Source organism: Ostrea edulis, chromosome 9 (assembly GCF_947568905.1).
Source record: "Ostrea edulis chromosome 9, xbOstEdul1.1, whole genome shotgun sequence".
NCBI lineage: Eukaryota > Metazoa > Mollusca > Bivalvia > Ostreida > Ostreidae > Ostrea > Ostrea edulis.
In genome coordinates this window covers 63,492,934-63,504,952 of record NC_079172.1, presented here as the reverse complement: position 1 = coordinate 63,504,952, position 12,019 = coordinate 63,492,934, and the positions used below count along the sequence as shown (strand labels likewise).

Below are 12,019 nucleotides of genomic sequence, written 5' to 3'. Positions count from 1 at the left end.
GCAGAATGTGTATTGATACAGTAGTTCATATTTTTAAAATTATTTTTACTAACCCCCACCCCCCCCCCCCACCCCACCCTTTCAAATTTTCCGTTCCAAACTCGGCTATACCGTACTCGTTTACCATGCCAAGAAATTCTTAGCAAAATCTCCGGTATAGAAAAACCGTTATAAATCAGTGACCGCAATTAAGAGATAAGCGACGGCTACTATTAATCAGCATGTAATATGGCCCTATTGAAGCCAACGAATTCAGACCGGACGGGATTTCTTGGCATGTCAATCTTTCCTGGCGAGATTTTTCTTTAAATCATTTTATCTGTTTTCATACACGTACACATGTATATAAAATGTATAGGTTTATCCAACATCTGTCTTTGGGAAGAGGCCTGGAAAATACAAATTGCAAATGTATTTCAATGACACTCAGAATGAATGTACAAAAATAGCGAAACTGACGCGACCATTTCATATTCAGTTTCATGAATTTAATAGAGCATTGAACCAATAAAATTTGATTAATCAATATTCCTTGACGATACGATTTTGGCATATTTTTCTTTTATTTCCGAAATTAAAAAAAATCGTGTGTTTTCATTCCAACGTGTTCATACTAAGTCATTGATCTAATAAGCAAAAATGAAATATACCGCGTTGCACATGAGCAATCATTTTAAAATAAATCATTATCATTTCTTTCTCAACCTTTTTTAAATACATGTATCTAGAATACTGTAATTATATTGAAACTATTTGAACCAAATAATACCGAAAAAATCAAAGCGTCCAGGCCCCGGGCGCCTACCGATTCGTGCAGACCGTTCACAAAGCGTGCAAGCAACGCCTACAAAGTGGTCAGCGTTTCGTGTAAACCGTTCACCGTTCCGTGCAGACCGTTCAGCATTTCGTGCAAATCGTTCACCGTTCCATGCAGATCATTCAGCGTTTCGTGCAAACCGTTCATCGTTCTGTGCAAGAATCGTTTCGTACCGTTCCGTGCAAATGGTGTAGTAGTACGCTTCAGGATCTGTATCTTTAGCATTCAGCAATACGGTTATACAGGGAGTGTGTTATGTATAAAACAACGATCTCAGATAGTGATAATATTAAGTGAAAAAGATGAACATCTTGTGTTTGATTTATTATTCTTTAACTAACAGCGATTGGATGACCACAGCACTCCAATACTAAATAGTCAAAACCTTCTACCAGTTGATTCCTTATCTAATTATTGGTATCTTATTATTTAGATTGATAATGAGATGACCTTTTAATTCAATCATAAATTCTCTATTAGCCTTTTAGCTATTTCATATATTATGAAATAAATCTGTTAAGGAAGTTGGTTCCTGGGCTTTTGATCACAACTGCGCAGGATGCTACAACTAAGTAATTACTGGTTCAATACTGATGCCATTGGTGCAATTATACTACACATCTATTATTGAACCCTATCCAGTTAAAAAATATATAAATCAATTCACATTTTGAAAGGGTTTAACAGGGACTATATTTTTGTGGCGGAGGATTGATTAATCAAACAGTTCTAAATCTGCATAATTACAGTTTCTGTTTCATCAAATATATCTCCTATTTTCATACTCCTAAACGTGTATTTCAGTTTTACAATTTATAACAAGTATTTGAGTCTTGGAACTAGTTCAAATGTTATAATTTATTAATTTGGTTGATATATTTTTCCAAACAGGTGTTCTGTTATTAAAAGAGTTTAAATTAATTTACTCGAAATTTTGTATAAAAATTCTACGGTGGTATATTTAGGACACAGAATTTTTTTTTTCAAAGATACTAGGCAAAAATTATCTCGTGCGCACGACATAATATCTCGTGCGCACGACTTATTATCTCGTGCGCACGACATAATATCTCGTGCGCACGACTTATTATCTCGTGCGCACGACTTATTATCTCGTGCGCACGACATAATATCTCGTGCGCACGACATAATATCTCGTGCGCACGACTTATTATCTCGTGCGCACGACATAGCATCTCGTGCGCACGACATAACATCTCGTGCGCACGACATAACATCTCGTGCGCACGACATAATATCTCGTGCGCACGACATAATATCTCGTGCGCACAACATAATATCTCGTGCGCACGACTTATTATCTCGTATTCTTATGTGTTTTTATCAGAAGGAATTGAACGACATCCAGCTTCTTTGAAATTTGCATCCGATTCGAAGGTCAAGAAACGAGCACGTACTCCATGGACGTCCAGTTATAATGTACACGTCACCAGAAGATTACGGCACCAGGGATTATTTGTGGCTGTCTAATGATCGGTTTTTAAATGCATGCAAAAATGAGTGTACTTTTAACCACCCTAATTTAAATACAAATGATCCGGATTTCGATAGTATTTGTCGCATTCTGATGGAAGAAAATGGCTGGCAAATGCCAGACTGTGCTTCATCTGGCCGGGAACTGTATGGAAAACTAAAAGAAAAACTGTGGAGGTTGTTGTACTGATATAGAATTAAATCAGCCAATGTATCAATAAAATTGTTTAAGTGATTGACAGATAGTGCGTTATGGATAATTGCAGACTGATATCATACATGTTTATGAGATTGTTATCGATATCAAGAGATACTAGTATGAAAAAAAGAAATATGAAAGGAAGTGAAATTAATAAGTTGTCATAGGGCTTCAAATTGAAGAAAAGATAAAAGGCGATGCAAGGTTTCATCTTGCCGCTATCCTTAGGGCAGTCTCGCACATGCTTACTGACCGTGGGCCAACTCATTAAATTTTTCTTGTTCTTATGATTAATTTATGCCCTAATCCGATTGGCTTCTTCACACTTTTGTGAAGGAAATTTCTCCAATCGTGTTAATTCTTACGGATTTATCTTAAACAACTGGGTTTTTTTCATAACATGATCTTCGTTTTCATACCGAGTTTCACTTTCTCATTGGTGGATAATTCATTAAAATGAGAAAAGTTCAATGTGTTGGCTCACGTGTGCGAGACTGCCCGTGGGTTTCCAACGAAGATTTTTATAGGTTATATACAATGCTTACCCAATTCAAACGATTTCAATAAATACCAATAACTTGTAATCAATTTTTATAAGCCATTATTGGCCAATCCTGCTCCTGGGTCACTGGTCATTTCTCACTGTTTCTACTTTTAAAATTGTATGTGGCTGTAAAGTTTCCACATAACGATGATGTAATTTCCTCTTGTGACCCTGTTATAAATTGAAAGTATACAACACAAGGATAATTACCTTGTTCATATACACCATATTCAGCGCAGTTTTTAACACACACACTCTCTCTCTCTCTCACGCAATGAATGGGGAAAACCTGTATGTAAACCTGCAAATGCATAAGAGCACTAGCATACTGTTGTAAAGAAAGTATTAATGTTTAGTTACTGAGGACAAATTGCATGTACCAAATTAAATCGAAACTGACTGGTCTAACGGTTATGCAGCTAGGAAAGGGTTATAATCAAGCTTTTATATAGAAAACATGTGATAATAAGTCGTGCGCACGAGATAATAAGTCGTACGCACGAGATATTATGTCGTACGCACGAGATATTATGTCGTGCGCACGCGATATTATGTCGTGCGCACGCGATATTATGTCGTGCGCACGAGATATTATGTCGTGCGCACGATATATTATGTCCTGCGCACGAGATAATAAGTCGTGCGCACGAGATAATAAGTCGTGCGGACGAGATATTATGTCGTGCGCACGAGATATTATGTTGTGCGCACGATATATTATGTCGTGCGTACGAGATAATAAGTCGTGCGCACGAGATATTATGTCGTGCACACGAGATATTATGTCGTGCGCACGAGATATTATGTCGTGCGCACGAGATAATAAGTCGTGCGCACGAGATATTATGTCGTGCGCACGAGATATTATGTTGTGCGCACGATATATTATGTCGTGCGTACGAGATAATAAGTCGTGCGCACGAGATATTATGTCGTGCACACGAGATATTATGTCGTGCGCACGAGATATTATGTCGTGCGCACGAGATAATAAGTCGTGCGCACGAGATATTATGTCGTGCGCACGAGATAATAAGTCGTGCGCACGAGATATTATGTCGTGCGCACGAAATAATTTTTGCCTAGTATCTTTGAAAAAAAAAAATTCTGTGTCCTAAATATACCACCGTAAAATTCAGTATTTTCACCAATAATTAATTTTTTTTAATCTTTAATCCCCTCTTTTTTTTTTTAGTTAATTATGTGAAATTTGAGAAACAGACATTGCCCTTTTAAACTCTCAAGTTTGACATCATGAATTTTTTGGCATCTCAAATGCAAAAATGTCACTATTCGTTTCCATTTTACTTGTATTAAACTTTTTATTGATCAGTTTTGTTAGAAGATGATCAAGTATCTATTTTATGTGTTGATTTATTTGTGTTACTTATGTTGTGTTGACATCAACAGACAAATCAAGTTTAATTGAATAAATCTTTCAGTGTAAAACGGTCATGTTTAGAACACTGTAGCTCAATAACAAGCACATCGTCGCAAGCCATGGCTGAAACGTACGCTCCTCATCCCTTTCAAGAGTGAAAGGGAAGAGGAACGTACATTTCAGCCGTGGCTTGCGACGATGTAACAAGCATTGCAACCTCAGTTTTTCTTTTTAATTTCCCAATTCTCCTAATTCAATGTAGACATTAAAAATACACTTCCCCCCAAAAAAATACATTACTCCAAACCTCAGGAAGTCAGGTGTGAACCTCTTTAATTCCTCTTACTGGGGTCATTAACTTCATCTTGGTGCATGTGTATACATTGGTTGTTTCACCCGTTGTTAGGTTATAGGGTTAGACAGTCGCTGTTAGTTAAACAATAAAATCAACACAAGATGTTCATCTTGTTCACTTAGTAAGATCACGATTTGTCGTTATTTTATACATACCACACTCCCCGTATGACCGAAACCCTACGTTTTCAGTTCGGCGTTTTAACAAAACTCATATATTCATGAACACTAAAACTAAAGTCTTGCACCAATTTATTTGTCTATCTTCTAAAACCAACAACACACACACACACATATATATATATATTTGTCTTTAGAGCAAAAAATACTAAAAGACGTATTTTTGCCCAAAGGCGGATCCGACGCCGGCTACCCTCACCCCCATACGTTGGGAAAGAGGGAGGGGGGTTTCCAACGTTTAAAACTATGTATCAGTCAACCCGAAAGACTACATCAATTTTAGGGAGGTGAATTTCATTTATATGTGGTAACTTTCACAGGGGCCTAAGATGACATTCTTAATTACTATAATTTAAAAAATTCAGTTATACAATCTGTTTCGTTACGGTAGATTTCGTTTCGTTTCGCATCTAACAAATACTCTACTTAGTCCATGCATTTATTATAATATGTACAGTGTAATTACAAAATGCAAATAACAACAGAGATCGATTGGAAAGCAAGTCGTGCAATGCCTTATGTAAATCCGCTCCCAGGATATATAGTTATATTATAATAATATGATAATAGGTTAAATTTATGTCGATAACAGGTCAAATACTCCATTCACTTTATTGTGAAATAGAGCGGGCACCTGTTAGATCGCTGTACGTATGGGTATCCCAATTCGAAATCGAACCTACTTTTTATAATCTTTTCTGTCCTCGTATTGATTAATTATAAGATAAGTTAATACTGATGCAATTACATTTCATTTATTCTCGAAAAGACAACTTTTATTGACAAGATTTCACTGCTCAAGATCATCACACTATCCCACGTGACCAAGTGCATTCGATGATATATGTAGAGGAAATATTGTTCAGGTAGGTCTTCCTACTCTTCAATGAGTGTTGAACACACATCCACAAATGAGATTCCTGAATAAAGATGAAATGAAACTTACTAATAAACTCAAACGAATTCATTTTATCAGCCTTATTAATGGAGTTCTTTTGTTTCAATCGAATATCACGTGACTGTCACAAAGTACATAAAACTATACCTTTCAATTTGCTTGGTAGAATGGGTCGGGTATTTTCAAACGTATACGTGCCTTCACACAAAGACCTGTAATTACAGTTGTAAATATGTCACAATTTAAAAAGGATGACTTGATTAGATTTTGTTAATAAATATGATCACCACATTGACAAGGCCATGCTAAAAAAAACATTATAATCGCCGCGGTGGCCTAGAGGTAGAGCGTTCGCCCCGCATGTGGTAGGTCGGGGTTCGAATCCCAGTCGCGACAGACCTAGGAAAGGGACTTCAGTTGTTAGAACTTGTTCCCAATTCTTTTGATTTGATCAATAAAATATTTTCTAAAAAAAAAAAAAGACAAGACAAAGTGATTGACAAACCCAAGTCGTTTGAACAGGGAGTGACTGTTCCATCGCCAAACGCCCGGCATCAGGTGTGAATGTCACGGGTCCTCGGAGATCACCATAACAAGAGGTCAATGGGCCAAATCGCTCACCTGAGTCACCTTGGCTCATATTTAAGGATTTTTCCTATATATTCTCATATAATACTTTGATCCCTATTGTGACCCGAACCTACTCCCGGATCACGATTTTTACAAAATTGAATCTGCATTAAGTCAGAAAGCTTTCGTATAAATGTAAACTTTCCTGGCCTAGTGATTTTTCAGAAGGTTTTTAATGATTTTCCCTATATATTTGTATGTAAAATTTTGATCCCCTACTGTGGCCCCATCTTACCCCCAGAAACCATGATTTGTTGAATCTGCACTATGTAAGGAATCTTTCATGTAAATTTCTGTTCTTCTGGCCCAGTGGTTCTTGAGAAGATTTTTAAAGATTTTTCCTATATATTTGTATCTAAAACTTTGGTCCCCTTTTGTCACCCCATCCAACCCCTAGGGTCCATGACTTTCATAAACTTGAATATCCACTATGTCAGGAAGCTTTCGTCTACATTTCGGCTCTTCTGGTTCAGTGGTTCTTCAGAAGATTTTTAAATGACCCCACGGGCCACCCTATTTTGCATTTTTGTGATTATCTCCCATTTGAAGGGGGAATGGCCCTTCTTTGAACAAACTTGAAAGCCCTTCACCAAAGAACGCTTTTGGCCAAGTTTGCTTATAATTGGCCCAATGGTTCTGGAGAAGAAGTCGAAAATGTAAAAAGTTTACAAACAGACGGACAGGCAATCAGGTGAGCTAAAAACGGATGCGCCCCATGTCATTGTAGTTGTGGCACGGTAAAGAACCCTCAAAGCGCCGAGCATAAGCCTAAATTTGAAGCCCTTCAGCAGTATTGGTGACGTCTCCATATGAGTGAAAAATTCTCGAGAGGGACGTTAAACAAGATACAATCAATTAATCAAGAAAAAATCAAACGATCCGCTCCCGAATCTATCGTAGAAAAACATTTGATATTAAAGGGTATCGTTTTATCTTAGTTCAAGTTATGGCAAATGATATTGGTACATTCCAAATAAATTGTTCAACTAACATAACGATATTGTTGTCATTTAATTTCTTTTCGTTTAAAATGTCCTTTTATGAATAAATGTTTAGATATTCGGGTTGACAGCTCGATGAAATTTCATAGAAGCAGTGTGTAGATGGGATATTATCATGAAGTCCAGAGGTGATGTCCCGCGGGAATTTGTAAGGAGATACTCTACATCGTGATAATGGCTGACTTCCTTTTAGCAGTTTAATGCCTAGACGAGTAGCTCAGTAGGTTAGCACGTCGACTATTGACGTACATCTCGGGTTCAAATCCAGTAGGGGTTTTAAATTTTTATCAGATTGCTTTCTTTTTGACTAAATAAAGTAAATTTGAAAGTTTTCAAATTCAAAATAGTGTTGTAAATTCTTTTTGACTAAATAAAGTAAATTTGAAAGTTTTCAAATTCAAAATAGTGTTGTAAATCCCCTCTACTTTTTATCCATATCAAATATCTCCGGTGTAGCATACCTCCTTATAACAGTACAATTTCTCTGGTGTAGCATACCTCCTTATAACAGTAGAATTTTGTGACGTTACGAATGAAATGTAAGATCAGTTCTTTTTACTTGTATGACGCGCACTTGTCAATTTGTACATAGTCATGCTTAATACCCCCCCCCCTCCCCCCCCTTTAGGCTAAAGGTTTGATAACAATGTGGACTTTAAATCTATTGAAGCATAAGATAACACGTACTTAGGTAGTGTATACAGGGTCGATCTCGTCACGTACAGGTATTTAAAACACGGGACAACACTGAAGGTCGAAAGAACAGGGAAGCCATGTTAGATTTACAGGTGAGACAAAATTATTACTATTAAATACACATCGCAGTGCCACCAAATCATTATAATTGTATAAGGTATATGTTTGGTCAGAATTATTAATGAAACAGGTTTGATGACACTGGTCATTTTAACGCGAATTTTACAAATTTGGGGGGTGGGGGGGGTGATGTCGCAAAAGGTACTATTGTAATATACGTACATATAAATCTATGACGATAATATACATGTAATAATAATCTATCTTGGTATAATTCTAGCGTGTAAATTGTTTTGATCTGTAGCAAGTTTTGTTTGTTTTTTTTTTTTTTGCAGTTCCCATCTAAATGATTTATATCCAATGTTTATTTCTAAACGATTTATATCCAATGTTCATTTCATGTCCTGCAATTGAACACTGACACTAAAATATAATATTCATTTCTTTATTGACAGTGAACTACTCATGTGACCCAGACACCAGACATGCTGCACCCCCGGCGCAGTGCCCAGGAGGTCCTACTGTGCGACTCCTGTGAAACTGCCCCCCTACAGAGTCACTGTGAACGTTGTAATATAAATCTCTGTACTAACTGTGTAGGAAAACATCTCTTGGATTCGTCTAGAAAACACCGCGTCATACCGTTCATAGAGAGAAGTTCTACTCCCAACTACCCAAAATGTCCAAGCCACCCTGACAAACAATGTGAACTTCACTGTGAGAAATGCGACCTTCCCGTCTGTTCTACCTGCGCCTTATTTGGTAAACATAAAGGTCACGATATATCAGATATTCAGAAAAAACTCAGCGCTAAAACACAAGATTTACGAAAAGATTTGGAAGAACTGGAGACCAGAATTTTCCCTCGATATGAAGAAATCGTTTCCAATGTCCAAACTGAGAAAGCCGAGTTAGAAACGAAGTACGGGAAACTGACCACAGCTGCCGACCAACATGGAGAAGTCTTACACCGTGAGATCACCGCCATTGTCAACAAACGGAAATCCGACATTGCGGAGATGAAAACTAAACATCTAGCTGCCTTAAATAAAAACACAGATGAAATCACACACAGTATTACTGAACTCAAACAAATCATTCTAAATCTGAAGGCAATATTGGAATCCAATGACGTCTCCCTAATCTCTACCTACAAATCTAGGAATGCCGAGTTCAGGAGATTACCCCCAAAAGTCCAAGCTACATTACCAAGTTTGTCAGCTCAGAAAATAAACACAGAACAGCTCCGTGAAATGTTTGGTTCTCTGTCGCCATTATCCATTAACACAGAAGAACAAGGCTACATAATGAAGTCAGCAGAAGCTGTATCGTCTCCTCCAGTGAAGCCACTGCTTAATGAACCGCGCGTCACCGCCGCCATAGACACTGGATATGAATACATACTATACGGTGTTAGCTGTGTCAGTGAAGAACAAGTCTGGACATGCGGGAGTAACGCAATCATGAAGCTCCTCAACCTCCAGAGTAAACTACTGACATCAATACAAACCAAGTCAGGGAACAAACCAGGGGACATAGCAGTGACACGGGACGGAGATCTTGTTTATACTGACTATAGTGATAAGACTATAAACCGGGTCAAGAATAAAAAGATACAGACCGTGATCACACTACAGGGGTGGAGACCTCGCGGTGTCTGCCGTACCGCCTCTGATGATCTCCTGGTTACCATGATCAGTGATGATAACAAACAATCCAAAGTCGTGCGTTACTCCGGCTCCACAGAGAAACAAAGCATTCAGTTTGATGATCAGGGTCGTCCTCTCTATTCATCTGCTCGTCGCATCAGTGAGAACAGGAACCTGGATATCTGTGTGGTTGACTGGGGAGTTGATGCAGTAGTGGTGGTCAATCAGTCAGGAAAACTCCGATTTAGATACACTGGTCATCCCTCTAATACCAAGCAATCATTTACTCCAGTCGGCATCACTACAGACAGCCAGAGTCACATCCTGACAGCAGACTTTAGAAATCACCGTATCCACATCCTAGATCAGGACGGACAGTTCCTCCGTTACATTCACTGTGATTTAGAGTATCCATTAGGTTTATGTGTGGACATCAGAGACAACCTCTTTGTGGCTGAGAGTGGCACTGCTAAAGTGAAGAAAATCCAATATCTATAAACACAGTGTTAATTACACATCTCTACACAGTGTTAATTACACATCTCAACAGTGTTAATGACAGATCCAAACACGGTGTTAATTATAGATCTAAGCAGGGTGTTAATTACAGATATAAACACCATGTTAATTACCTAGCTATTTAAACCTACAGGTACATGTACTTAAAGTAGCTATTTCTACTTTCTTTTACCTGTTTTTGAAAATATAAATAAATAATGATTAAGGAGTATCTTTTAAACAAGTCAGTCGTTTTATGTAGCATGTTGTGCATGTGCACGGCAAAATTCGGAGTGTAAATTTGAATATTTTATGAGGGTGGAGAATGCAGAGGAAATGCATGAAAATTCGCCCCAAAAACCTTTAATGTAAAAATGCATAAAGGTAGACTTTAAAATTAATACAGATTTGTAAGACATTTTACGCTTTTTATCACGTAGTTTTGATCCTAAGCTCATAAAAAATGGAACTGGGTGTTGTTATTGATGCAAATTTGAAAGGTTAGAAAGTAAAAAAAAAAATGTCCAATATTTTTGTGGTATTCATCGTCAGTGTAAGTGAATCAAGATATTTGGTACACGCCTTATTGAGCCGTTCCTGCGTTTGACCACGAAATGCAAGTAAAGGAAAAAGTAGGTAAAAATAGTCTTTGGACTGGACCTTTTTAAAACTGTAAGTAATTACAACTATGTGATGCTTACAAAAGTGTGTATGCTGTGTAATTAACATGTGTATTGATAAAGTTATATTTATCTTAGGCCTATATTGAACATTATTCTGTTTGTCAAGTTTTAAACTACAGTGTATATCTTTTGATATTTGTATTATGTTTCAATGTATATATTATAGATAAACATTCATAGAATACCATCTTACATTATGACTGAGTACTTACTTAGCTGTGTAGTACAATCTCTCACCAGAGGGCGTATTACGCTACGCGACAACACCTCTGTCAACGTCTAAATGTCAAGATTCTTGGCAAAACTTATTTCTACCTATTGCATTATAAAGTATGATTTTACAAGTTTTAGTGTTAAGCTTAAAATCTTACAGTAAGTTCACAAAAACAACGAATTCCATGATTATTCTAGTATTATTGGATGAATGAATATTTATATAAAACCTTTTAATTCGCTCAGGTGTCTCATATTTACCAGCTTCTGCGTTTATAAAATTCAGACAAGTGTTTGATTTGCTTAGATATGATCATTACAGTTTGATATGCTAAGTTAGTTTTAGTACGTTTTGATATGATTTTTAGACGTTGACAGAGGTATTAGTGGAGTGTAGCGGGAACGATAACTCTGGGTAGAGATTGTGTGTAGTACAGTAACAGAGTGTGACCCCCAAACATCCAGTCTTCTGATCCAAGGTCACAGTCTTCTGTTTACCATCAATGACGTCACAACACGTATCTCCACAGTCCTACAAAATCAACACAGACAGATAGAAATCTTATCAAACTCAATTTCCAAGAATATTGTATTAATTTACCTCAACAAAGTACAGCCTTCATTTTGCCTATCTGAACAATTCTGCACAGAATGCTGCACTTATTAGTGGTAAAACTATGATTTATCATCAGATTTTGTAAATTGATTAGCTCACCGGGACG

At 37.2% G+C, this 12,019-nt stretch overlaps 1 protein-coding gene and 1 long non-coding RNA gene across 2 annotated transcripts; one reads left to right on the top strand and one right to left on the bottom strand.

Moving 5' to 3' along the window:
• Positions 1-5,708: 5,708 nt before the first annotated feature.
• On the bottom strand, positions 5,709-10,010 carry LOC130050274 (uncharacterized). The gene is made up of 3 exons (XR_008798708.1): positions 9,876-10,010; positions 6,015-6,079; positions 5,709-5,889 (listed from the first exon to the last, which is right to left on the bottom strand). It is a non-coding gene; the product is annotated as an uncharacterized LOC130050274 (long non-coding RNA).
• Positions 8,202-11,274, top strand: LOC130050273 (uncharacterized). The gene is made up of 2 exons (XM_056149870.1): positions 8,202-8,286; positions 8,710-11,274. The coding sequence occupies exon 2, from the start codon at positions 8,740-8,742 to the stop codon at positions 10,399-10,401; it is 1,662 nt and encodes a 553-aa protein (XP_056005845.1). The 5' UTR covers positions 8,202-8,286; positions 8,710-8,739; the 3' UTR covers positions 10,402-11,274.
• The last annotated feature ends 745 nt before the right edge of the window (positions 11,275-12,019 follow it).

Coding starts and splice junctions, on each gene's coding strand:
- LOC130050273 (XM_056149870.1), top strand. CDS start 8,740: ATGCTGCACCCCCGGCGCAGTGCCCAGGAGGTCCTACTGTGCGACTCC.